The 13141-nt window shown below is 31.2% G+C and overlaps 3 protein-coding genes across 4 annotated transcripts; 2 read left to right on the top strand and 1 right to left on the bottom strand.

Annotated features, from left to right (window-relative positions):
- Nucleotides 1-115: 115 nt before the first annotated feature.
- Pis (phosphatidylinositol synthase) lies at nucleotides 116-1910 on the top strand. The gene is made up of 4 exons (XM_072898195.1): nucleotides 116-382; nucleotides 854-1142; nucleotides 1238-1401; nucleotides 1478-1910. Exons 1-4 carry the CDS (start codon nucleotides 337-339, stop codon nucleotides 1630-1632), a joined length of 654 nt encoding a protein of 217 aa, XP_072754296.1. The 5' UTR covers nucleotides 116-336; the 3' UTR covers nucleotides 1633-1910.
- Nucleotides 1911-3625: 1715 nt separating this feature from the next.
- Nucleotides 3626-6155, bottom strand: LOC140669574 (uncharacterized). The gene is made up of 4 exons (XM_072899565.1): nucleotides 5261-6155; nucleotides 4496-4969; nucleotides 4088-4415; nucleotides 3626-3945 (listed from the first exon to the last, which is right to left on the bottom strand). Exons 1-4 carry the CDS (start codon nucleotides 5835-5837, stop codon nucleotides 3786-3788), a joined length of 1539 nt encoding a protein of 512 aa, XP_072755666.1. The 5' UTR covers nucleotides 5838-6155; the 3' UTR covers nucleotides 3626-3785.
- A 4643-nt stretch (nucleotides 6156-10798) lies between these two features.
- Nucleotides 10799-13097, top strand: LOC140666250 (hatching enzyme 1.2). Of its 2 annotated transcripts, none has more exons than XM_072893238.1 (4): nucleotides 10799-11462; nucleotides 11724-12029; nucleotides 12422-12558; nucleotides 12779-13097. In XM_072893238.1, exons 1-4 carry the CDS (start codon nucleotides 11099-11101, stop codon nucleotides 12902-12904), a joined length of 933 nt encoding a protein of 310 aa, XP_072749339.1. In that variant the 5' UTR covers nucleotides 10799-11098; the 3' UTR covers nucleotides 12905-13097. The 2 variants fall into 2 exon arrangements, with proteins under 2 accessions (XP_072749339.1, XP_072749330.1); XM_072893229.1 differs by having other exon boundaries at nucleotides 12731-13097.
- The last annotated feature ends 44 nt before the right edge of the window (nucleotides 13098-13141 follow it).

Raw genomic sequence — 13141 nt, 5'->3', positions numbered from 1 at the left:
AAAAAAAAAGTACACGGTTGAAAGGAACGTAACGAAAATGCACGAGGTGCGAACGATTCGTGTTACGGTCATGGACTTTAAATCGAAATATCTCGAAGTTCACGCGATATATTCGTCATTCGAGTTACCGACTTCTCTCCTCACTTTCGTCACTTATAGCCGGGTCGACAGAGGGGAGAATCGTGCGTTTTGCGTTCTAGGTTGCTGAATCCGTGAAGGTGGTCGAGCGACCTGCGAGTCGCGAAGTATATCTCCAGATAATCCTTGACACGCATTATCTCGTAGATAGGTATTTATATTTGTGGACGAGAAGAAACTTACGCGGGATACGTCAAAATGACGGAGTCGGAGAATATTTTCTTGTTCGTGCCCAATATCATCGGTAAATACTTCGGCGATCTCTTGTATCTAATTACGTTTTTATTTTTCAAGTAAATATACTTCTAATGTGTGCTACGTTGTAAAAACGAACCGTTAGTTTATACTTGTACATGATACAATTGGCAGCATACGTCGATGCCCGGCCAAGATTCGATTCAACGAGACATGGATTTCCTCAAAATATCGGATTTTCTTTTGTCAAGTCATCCCGTATAATGTGATTGATTGATCAGATGAATGTACATTTAGTGCGAGCGTACGGCGCTTTTAAGGTTGCTTGTATTGATTGCGGAGCTACTGCTCTATGTAACTGCATATGTATCAATGATGAAATTTTTCGCTGTAAATCTTTTTAAAGCCATTGCGCGTTTAAAATTTCTAGATTTCTACATGATTATTTTACAGTTGACAATCATATTTATGAGAAAACAAAAAATTAGGAAACACTAAATTTTACGTATGTATTCAACAGGTTTTGGCAGAGTAATTTTGGCATTAATTTCCTTTTACTTTATGCCTACCAATTATGTTGTTGCAACATGGTGTTATGTGGTTAGCGCATTACTAGATGCGATAGATGGCCATGCGGCAAGGTATTATAACCAAAGTACAAAGTTTGGAGCAATCTTGGATCAGCTGACGGATAGAGTTGGCACCATGTGTCTTATGGTTACATTATGCTTGTTCTATCCTACCTATACCTTTTGGTTTCAACTAAGCATGTGTATCGATATAGCCTGTCACTGGATATATTTGCACACGTAAGAAATAACATGTAACACAATCTATAGCACATGCAAAGGAGACTAGAGAAAATATAATAATTACATGTTGCTATCTTGTTAAAATACAATAGGACTCTTTTACAAGGAAAGACAAGTCACAAATTTATCGATATGTCTGGAAATCCAATCATGAGATTGTATTATACAAATCGCATGGTACTATTCTTCATGTGCGCTGGTAATGAAGCATTTTATGCTGGTTTATATCTCTTACACTTTACCGAAGGACCCATCTGTGAGTACTATAAAATTTTATTATTTACTTTCACAACGCAAACATGAGGGATATTGTATAACATTTTATTTTTTAGTGGCTGGTATTGGTCTGTACAGATTAATTGTGTACCTGAGTGCTCCAATAGCATTAGTTAAAGCTGCTATTTCTGTACTACATGGATATGTTTCATGTATCAATCTTAGCATCATTGATGTAAAAGAACGTCAGGAGCGACTTAAAGTGAATTAAATCTCTTAACATATACACTATTTACTAGTCAAACTGAATGTGATTTATAGATCTTCCTATTCTGTAAACTGGCACATGTGCATGTTTACATATTTCCATATATATATATATATATTTTTAAAAAACAAAGAATGTTTAAAACTGAAGGACAAAGATCTCTATTTGATTTAAACAATATTTAGTATAGAAAATATTATCTTGAAGATTAAAGATGGTAGTCAGATTCTTTACTCCTATGAAAATATATGTGAAATGTATACTTTTACAAAAAAAGAAAATATTTTTTTAAATAATATTATAGCATTTATTATACTAAGTCAATGAGTTATTAATGGATCTTTGATAGTTTTACTTTTGTTACAGAAATTATAATGTACAAAATATTGATATGTTGTTTATGTTTAGTACTTTTCTAATAATAACACAATTTAGAAGACCTAATATATTCTCATAATTGATGTAAAATTAAATAATTTTAGAGAATACTGTAGTGAGTGATGTGTTGAATAAAATCTAATTTTAAAATCTCTCTTTGTGTACTAAAGTTTTTTCTTGTACATGTAAAATATAATTTATAAATAAATATTAATATTAATATATACATATATGTATGCTCTTACACATACAGATACATAAGATAATATGCTATAGTTAAATTTTATACAATAATTTTATTCAAACATTTGTGTATATATATTGTGTATTGTATATATATAGTAAATATTATAGCCATTAGGTATATATATATATCTTTTATTTTAAACCATAAATATTTTAGTGTTTTACACAATAAAAATTTAAAACCTAAGAATATAACATTAAGAATAAGCAAAATTAGACATAAACAAAGAATATTATTCTAGTATGAATTATCAAATATAAGAAAAGACATATACATGTAAATAAATTAAATTCTAAAGTAAAGATTTAGCCACTTTATTTTGTACTTATTCCATATATAATAGCCTGACAATGACCTTGATTTTACTGTGTATGAATTAATTATATAGAAGAATGTATTAGGTCTTCTAAAAACTATATCACTGAAAAAAAAAAATTAAATATAGAGAAATTATATTGAATATAGACTTATAATTTCTACAAAGGTAAATATGGATAGAGGACAATAATTCCACTGATCTAGTGTAATAATTAATACTATAAAACAGTAACGTTGACGTTAAAAAAAATGACATGCATGATATATCGTAATTGAAGTACTTGTATGTATGTACATACATACAAATACCCACAAAAACAACATGTTAATCATAATACGTGACAGGTAGATTCGCCTATCTGTCAATCGAATATGTTAAGCATCAATATTTAGAGATGCGAGTGCGTAAAATAGTTACGGAAGAACAGATTCAATCCCTACAACGATGCGATAACTTTATATAAAATGACAAGAAAAATCACGTACTAACCTCAAAGATTTCTCATTCCCCCATCATGACCAGTCATAATTTCGGCGCCATGTTATCACTTCAAACACTCGCGCATGTTAGAAAAGTTCGTGGAAAATTTGTCGTGGATTTTCTTCTTATCCTTAGGTTACTTCGGAAGGTGAATTTCTTGACGTACAGTCGACAGAAATGCCGAGGGGAGGACGCCGATCGTCGATCCGGTTGACCACCCGGTCGCGAGATCCGTAGCAAAGTTACAATATTTATAAAAACATGAGAGAATTATTTTCGCAGCACCGGCACGCACCACGCACCGAGAACGGCGATTCGCTGCAAAACGCCGGGGCGCCACCGTCGCTGTCAGCGGCCGCGTCGGCGGTTCGTCTGTGATATTTGAACTTGCGGATAACCACCACATCCTGTGTATAACCGAACGCGGTCCCTCTAATCAATGCGATAAAATGAAAAGAGAGCAATAAATGCCTTTGTGTAATGATTTCAATGCTTCTCCTACAGATCTAATGAATGATCGGCAATTATAATACATAAAATAATATATAAAAGAAAAATTTTTTATTTTATAATCAATGATGAAAAAATTCTTACAGTACACGCAGGAGAATCCTTGAAGCTTTGAAAACAATTTCGTTCTTAATTAAATATCAAATAGAATACAAAACTTTAGCGAAATTACACGTATTCAATTCTATCATATTACATTGAAATAATTTTCAATAAATATCATTAATTAAAATTTTCTATTAAAGGATATATTAGTTTTTGATTTCCATCAGTATCTTCTACTCTGACTTGATTAATAACTATAGGACACTGATTCTTAGTCAATATTGGATTGGTGAAATTTGAGATTAAGAATTCTGTCAAAAATTGATGCAATATATTCCTAGAATAGAGTAAAAGAAACATAAATTATTATAGAATCTATGATACAACAACTCTTTCTCTCTTATATAACTAAAAATTGATATATATTTTTATATAAATTTTATAGGATCTTATTATAGATAACTTATCTTTTATCTCACCTGCAGATTGAGTCTGATGTAGCACTCGTTACCTCCACAAGGATTGTTTGAGTGGATTGAGACACTTTAGTTGAATTACTATTAACGATAGGTGGAAATGATATAACACATCGCTTATGGTCCAACAAACATGGAAATAAAGATTTGCCTTCTAGCGAATTTAAATATTTATATCTTTTGGGACATTCATTTTGTTTTGTTATTTTGCATACATTTTCAACTTCTGCTTGCAATTCTTTAAATAGAAATTTTCCTGTACACATTATGTCGCGTGGAAAAGGTTCAATTAATAATTCCATAGGTGGCTTTGCTGTATATGTTAGATACCCTAAATCATAAAAATATGTTAGCAAAATATTAATATAAAATTAATATTTACTATTAAATATTTTTTTATTTGCTTTTTACCAGGCACTATGAATTGCATATCATGAGTCATTATTGTAGCTGTAGCTTTGTTATCGCATACTTCATTATTTAATCTTATATGCAGTTTAGTAAACTTTTTGAAACTTTTATCTGTGAATTTTATATTTCTTACAACACATGCAGCTATGAAAGGTCTGACATGATCTACATATTTTGTAACTTTTATCACTGAATCATGTGTTACTCCCTCAATTTTTACCAGATTTTTAGAAATTAAATCTCTTATAATATAATTTGAATCTTTAGAAGATAACATATTATAGTTCTTTGTTCTGACTTTAAACTTATCAATCACATTTAACGGTAATGGATGGTGCGTTGTCAGATGATTGAATATTTTCTCTCTTTTATTAACAGAGGCACATAAGTCCCGTAGAGTGGGACAATACATTTGATTTCGTTGTAAATTCAGATTCTCTAATTTATCACAATTTGCCAATTCTTTTGGTAAATCTGTATTATAACATTACATATTATTACTCACTTTCTTATTGTATACATATACAGTCGGACCTCTTATCCTACGACAAAAATTTGAGTGGGGGTGTAATTCCCCTTTCGCGGTCGTAGCATGAGAGGATTTTTTGTCGTAGGATAAGAGGTCCGACTGTATCTATATAATGTATACATGTATCTATATATACATACATCTATATAATTTTTTAGAATATATATGGATGCAAAATATATGAAATATATAAAAATATTAAATAAATAAAAATATTAAAAATATAAATATATTACCTATAAGTAAGTTAAAGTCAAGATTTAAAACCTTCAATGATGGAAGTTTACTTATAGTAGTTGGAATTTCACGTATCTCATTGTTATTGAGATAAAGTTCTGATAGAAATAAGAATCTTAAGCTGCAGACGTCAGCAAAGGTTTTAAGCTTATTGTTTCCCAGATTCAACACCCTCAATGCAACGTTTGCATACTGCGATGGTATATCTTCCAAAAGGTTTGAAGAAAGATTCAGCATCTTCAACTGAGACAAGTTGCCTAATTCCTTTGGGCAAGAGGTCAATTTGTTTTTCGAGCAATCAAAAACCTTCAGATTAATTAATTTGCCAATCGAACTCGGTAACACGCTAATCTCGTTCGAATTTAACAGTAAGGTCGTAAGATTTGTCAACTCTCCGATTTCTTCTGGCACACTCTGCAGGCATGTTCGCGTTATGCTCAGGTAACTCAAATGACAGAGGTTAAACAGATCCTTGTCCACGCCTGATCTTTTGAACGTTTCAGACACCGCCGAGCCATGCAACACCAAGTGATGCCTTTTTTCCTCGATTACCTTTTCAATGGCCACTAATGTCATTATTAGACACTTTTATTCACTTTATTCGAATTTTATGCTTGCACTGTGCAATACAAAATATATCTCGGTGACGAGCCCTTTAGGATTGTATACGTGTATGTGTTGAATTGGAGATAAACAGAATGCAAAACTGCGGATGCCAACATGTAAGAACACAAATATAAACACGGCTATATGTAATGTAAAGTAAACACACGTGAGTTCTTTAAAAGAAGGCAGGAGATGAGAGAAGACGAGTTTTAGTAAAAGGGCAGTGACAAACAAAAACAAACGGTTCTTTTTTAAATTAAAACTTTCAAAAGGTTTTCAAAGATTTTGGCGAGTCAAAGAGAGAGAGAGAGAGAGAGAGAGAGAGAGAGAGAGAGAGAGAGAGAGAGAGAGAGAGAGAGAGAGAGAGAGAGAATCCGATTAAATTAATCGGAGTTTGATCAAATTATATCAGTAAATCTTAAAAAGTACTTTAAGGGCGTTTTTGGAAAACTATTTATTAGCATACTCTGTCCTTATTCAATTTTGAATAAATAACAATAATAAAGATAAAATAATATTTTTCGTGTTAATCAGATAAGTTATTGTGCCATAGATTTGAAAATTATGTTTACATAAATTGTTTTCGTATTTTTTACATAATGTTTATATCGATCTTTTTCATAACAATGTAAACTATACATGTAATAAGCTTTTATATATAATATCAGAATGCAAATTGTGTAATTAATATATATTTATATAAAGTACTTTATAAGGCCTTATAAAATTGTACAATAGGAAAATATATTAGGGATGAAAATTAAATATAAAATATTAGACATAAGAAAGAGCAGAAAGATCTTCTCTCTCTTTTTTTCTTATGCCTAATATTTAATATTTAATTCCTATTTCTAAATATTTAAAAAACTAATCCATTTGTTTAATATAGAATAAGAAAAATCTGTATTTTTTAAATTTATGTTCTTTTTTTTTGTTTATGTCCTTTTTTCGAAATATATAGGCTAGCATAAATGTATAAATTTGAATAAAATTAACGATTATAGTTCTCGAAAATGCAAAGGACAAAAATATTTAGGTTTCGGGCATTATTATATTTTATATCGGTTGTTATTACACATATCAGACAATTATGCTGTTTGTCTAGAAAAATAAGATTTGAACACAAATAATTGAATGGAAGCCATTTGATCAGCCAGATAGCATTTGCCTAATCAAAAAATATTCACTATTTTTGCTTTACAAAATAATGTTTACTTCTATTTTCCTAAAACAACCATTTGCCTACGACATATATATAAAATGTGTGTATATATATATATATATATATATATATATATATATATATATACATATTATTAAAGAAAGTATAGCATTTAACTGTCCAATTTTTTTCAAAATAATAAGATATATTGATGTGTGGGAATTAAGCGTGAGACACTTTTTTTTCATGTATTTGTTTATTTTAATATTATTCATTTTCTGTTTTTAAGATGTGTTCTCTACTGAAAAACATTGAATTAATATTTATAAAAGATTTTTTGAGTTTCAAGGTTGTTACCTTTTGTTACCTTTTGTACAGAGTGCTTCCGCAACATATAGATCAGTAAATTGGGTTGCCTATCTGACGATCGGCAGGGGCATGTTTTACCGACTTCGCATAATCGAAAATTAATAAAATCAGGGGATCGATTGCGTAATTTTTTCTTTGTGAAAAGTGAAAAAATTACATAACTGATATCTTAAATATAAATCCGGTAATGAATGAGAAAACTAAAATCGGCTTTTAACATACAGTATAATTGTAATATTTAATAATATAAATAAAATAAGATAGATAACACAATTAAAATATATAATAACACAATAAACACAATTAAAATATAATAACACAATTAACACAATTAAAATATAATAAGACAGATAAAATCAGAAATAAAATGTTTTACGACACATGTCATATCAGTTTTAGAGTCTGAGCACAAAGATTGTTGTAATCGTTTCTGACAGAGTTCTGAACTTTGATTATATGTATAGTTAAGGGTTGTAAAATTAAGTCGGAGACGTAAATCAACATAAAACAACAACACTCATTTATTGTAGGAATATATTATAAACAGATGTATTAGAATCTTTTCTTTTTATATTTTGATAATTATTTATAGAAACTTACATGGTACGACTTACTTTTATTTTGGTATATGTTGTAGAGAATTTATTAATGAAACCTTTTTCCGCCTGTATCGAAAATTTTTATTTGATTGCTCATGGAAGTACTATTATTACTAACGCTATTGTTGCGCTTATCATTGCCCCTAATAATGATGAAGCGATGATATGATCTCCAGCCAAATATAAAGCACCGAATGATATTCCTATTGAATGTCAGCGAAAACTTGTACAATTCCACTGGCGCGCTAAGAGTTAAAAGAAAAATGTCTTCCTACATTTATTGATTTCTTGATTTTCTTTCTTGTTTATAAATAATTTATTTATAAGTTATAAGTTAAGAGATCGTACTACGATTTCTGTCTTTAATATTTTCTAATTTGTCTTTCCTTACCAAAGTCTGGCTCTCTCGATGTCATGTTGATTTTCTCTTCTTGTTAAATTCTTTTTAAAAAATATTTAAATACTATTATATAATTTTGATTGCATTAATTTTTCAATATTTTGTTTTATACACGTGTACTTTGCTTGATTCAGTGTATGTTTGTAAGAAATTTTTTCCTTTCAAAATATGCTCCTTCTTTTGCCATTTTTCAAAATATGTACCCATTACAGGCAGACAATAGCCAAAAAGAAAATAAAATAAAAATTTTTATTCTGTAACCGTTTGGCCTTCAGTAAGTGGGACTTTGGTGCTGCAGGCCATAAATTCCTGTAGATCCTGTATTATTTGATTTCAATTAGCAATTACCAAGCATAATTATGATAATTATAATCTAAAAGTTCAAAAAATTGCTCTTGTAGATACGTTACTTTTTATACGTGTATCAATACTGTTGAGAATTGTATTTTGTAATAAATTTATTTATAAACATTTAAGAAAATTTAAAACAGTTTTTAAAATTTAGAAATAAAAAAAAATTTGTAATATTTTTTAATATATTCTTAAAATTTAATCCTCAAATATTTGTTTAAATATGCATCCGTAATTTATAATAATGGTATATTATATTATATAGTATATTATAATGGTTTTATTTTATTGTAATAATGGTATTTCTCTTTTTAAACACTGTTATGGCTGTGATTTCACCAACATTGATTAACTTTAATCTCGGTTTAAACTATATTTTTGTTTCTTCAGATAAGTCAAGAGAAAGAGATTAAGATATAATTTAAACCGAGGTTAAAATTAATCGATGTTGCTCGAATCGGCCCTAAATGTGTGTCAAGGTTCTGCTCTTCTGCTACGTAAATTTCAAAATTGAGGTTTGAATCTCAACTAAAAGTAGGGTTTGGGTCTTCGCTAATCAGGGTTTGAGTCTTAGCTAAATAGGGTTTGAGTCTTGACTCTAAACAATATTATCATTTTCACTAACATAAGTAAGATTCGAGCTTCCATTAACAATAAATGGATTTAAATCTCTATTAAATAAGATTTGAATTTATGTCGAATAAAATTTGAGTTTTCACTAAATAAAATGCGAAACACGTGTTAGAAAATTATTCTATATATTTAATTAATTATATTTTTAATTATATTATAATTAATTTATTAATATTAAATTATTTGTACTATAATTAATTATATTATATTGTTTTATTATATTATTATGTTGTTCTTTTATTTTCCTTCTCTTTTATTAATGAGTCTGACCTGACACATAAACGCCGGAAGGAATGACCTGTATGTAAATGACGCACGAATTAATTTATTCGTTTTCACCGAAAATTATCGTACTGTTTGTAATAACAAAGGGAGAACGAGTTCCTGACATTGTGTTGTAACATCTTATTAGATATGTTTCAAACTGGTTTTAGATAGTGAAAAGTAGAATTTTTGCAGAGTACTATTCTTTTAATCTCCCTGCTACATATATGCGTGTAGTTAAGTGCTATAAGGCATTCATAGATTATACAGACAATTGCTAATGATAAAAAAAGAAATGTAAATGGTCTGTGTTGTAAAATTTTTATAATTATAAACTGTGTGTATACATTCTTATTTAGCACATATAATTTTTTTTTTTTTTACAGATTCTTATGTATGGCACATCTTAGAATTAAAAAGCATGTATTTTCTTGGTACTTTTATTATTTCGAGCACACAAAAACACATATGTAAAAGTAGTTTGTCTAGTGGTATCTCATATAGGATTTTATCCAGTGTAAACTAACGATATACGAATATTTTACGATATATGAATGATTGAAATCGGCGACCTTGGCTATTCAAGATTGTACTTCCGTAATACCGCCGAGGTTCTTCGATGACAAATGTTTGTTCGACGGATTTGCATGTGAATAATTCGCGCGAGATATTAATCCCGACTCTATGAAAACGAATGTATTAATATAAGTGCCACTCTCCTATTACGTAGACGTACTTGACGTTCCGGGTGGCAATGTCGACTGTTTAAACAGGTTCTTCCTCTGGGAGAAGGAAAATAAACGATACTCTATTGTCTCTTTCTATCTCTCTTTCATGCTTCTCTAATTTTTTATTGCCTGGAATAAAAATGCAATTCGCGAAACATCATATTTTATCCCATAATTAAGAGATTTAGCTTCTGAATTTTTTTTAAATCGATCACGAATTAAATGACTCTAAAAGTTAATCTAGTCATATTTATTTAGTTTTTTTATTCCTACCTTCTTTTTAACTAGATAAAGGATTCTAATTTCCTGCATGTATCTTGTAAATTTTAACATCAATTTCGGCATCGATATAATAAGAATCCATATAAATCATTGAAATTGCAAAAAACTTCCTTCTCCTAGAGTAATCGCCGTGTCGGAAGGGATTAATGACTGACACGTAACAGCCGACCTCGAGGATTCTTGTTGTCGCGCCTTCGAGGCGGTATCAGAAAGATACCAAAACGCAAATTGAAACTCTCCATCACCCAAGTCCACGGTTATCAACGGATGGCCCCGATCACTTCCGGAGCTGCTTCCTACGATTTCATCCGCATGGGTGGGGCACGGATTTCTTCACATATAAAAACTGCCAGAATACAACGGATCTGAGTAGACTGTGTCATTGCAATCACGCCTGTCGTTATACGATTGCAAGTGAATCTTGCTACCCGATTTAATCAATCATGTCAAATCGATCATCAGCCACAGCCACCTTTGCGTGGACGCTCGTGTTTCTGACGATATCACTGATCGACGCGTGGCCAACATTTCGTCGCCGGGATGTCTTCGACAATGTCGTGGACGGTCCTGACGGATTGATCGCTCATCTGCGACATTTTGGCAGATCTCTTTATGGGTTTCCTGATAACAAGACTGGACTGAGGGTGGCGCAGTGGCATCCAGATATGGATGTGAATCCCGAGGAATTGGGCGAGTATGCGGAAGGAGACATCCTATTTCCGCCGATCACCGGAAGAAGTGGCCTCGCTGCGGTTTCCGCCCGATGGCCCAATGGCATCATTCCCTTCGTCATTAGTCCTTATTTCAGTGAGTAGAGGAGAGAATTATCGATCCTTTTTTAAAACTTAAACATTCCATGACATAAAACTCAGTATTTTTTATATTGCAAAGAAAAAGATTTACGTAATATTAAAATACGCAACGATGCTTCAATTATTTATTAATTACATAAAGATTAAAAAATTTTGACGTTTCGACATTCACATCTGAGTATCCGAAAACTGTCTCTTTTATTGCACATAATTTTTTTATTTTTCTCATTTTTTTCATGAAACTTACGTCGCACAGATGCACAACAGCAAAAAGTCATATACGACGCGATGGACGATTATCACAGGTACACGTGTATCAGGTTCAAGCCGTATACGGGCGTGGAGAACGATTATATCAGAATTACGGCCGGCAACAGCGGATGCTGGAGTAGCGTGGGCAGGATCGGTGGTCGTCAGGATGTGAATCTCCAAGTTCCCGGTTGCCTGACGCAAAAGGGCACCGTGATACACGAGCTAATGCACGCTGTCGGCTTCTTGCACGAACACAGCAGATATGAGCGAGACGACTACGTGAACATTTTGTGGCAGAATATTTCACCGGGTATATATACATTTTCGTGTTCTATTTAGACAACAACAAAGTTATCTGAAAAATATTACTTTTTTTTTTTTTTTTTAATTTTAATCAGTTTTTTTTTTTTCATAATCAAAAATTGAGTTTACCAATCAATTTTTTAAAATAAAAATTTAATCGAAGCCCAATTCATATGTTTGATTAAAAAATCCGTTGAAATAACGTATTCAAGTTTTTTTCTTTAATCAAGTTTATGCAAGTTTTTCTAAAAACCTTTAAAGTTTTTTTTTCGTACAGTTTACTCAAGAATTAAGATATTAACACGCGATACCGCTGCTATGTCAGCAAAGTTTCACTGACACTTGCCGATGTTACAACTGACTAAAGTTATGTCTTTATCACGCGCATTATGTATCTAGGTCATACGCATAATTTCAATAAAGCCCCGGCGGAGGTTACTGATGCTTTCGGTGTCGGTTATGATTATAGCAGTGTGATGCACTACTCGTCGACAGCCTTCTCCAAGAATAATCAATTAAAAACCATCGTGCCCAAAGTAAGCGCTATCTATAATATATCATCTTTAAGTGTCCTCGTCGTTTTGTCTCGCTTTTCTGTCACATTATTGTCGATTGATAAAAGAAAAATGCACTCCTTTTGCGAACCATACAAGCTGCTTTGATTGTACACGTGTATGTCTGTGCATGTATTTTTGTGTATGTCCTTAGAATCCACCAGACAGTGGTCTTTTGGATCTTATTGGCGGAATCTTCCAGGGTAACACGAGAGAGAAACTCGGTCAGAGAGAAGGTTTCAGTAAGAAGGACATTCTGAAGATCCGGAGGATGTATAAATGCGGCAAACGTAGCTTCTATAATACCTTTGTCGATGATTATTATTAGTTAATGATTATTGTTGAACACGCCGATATCTTTAATATAAAGGAACGGCTAAAAACGTAGATGTGCACATTTATTGGTAAAAAAATTTCTAATTATAAATAATTAAGAATGTTTGCATAACAAGAGAAAGAAAAAAAATATTTATGTATCTAGTCTTATAAAATATGACCGCGATTTTACTTAAAAGAAAGATATCGACGAATGTGAATGTGTGCATGTGTATGTGTGATCAGTATT

The sequence above is a fragment of the Anoplolepis gracilipes genome, chromosome 1 (assembly GCF_047496725.1).
Source record: "Anoplolepis gracilipes chromosome 1, ASM4749672v1, whole genome shotgun sequence".
Lineage (NCBI taxonomy): Eukaryota > Metazoa > Arthropoda > Insecta > Hymenoptera > Formicidae > Anoplolepis > Anoplolepis gracilipes.
The sequence above is the reverse complement of the archived record's forward strand: the minus strand, read 5'-3'. Positions and strand labels throughout refer to the sequence as shown.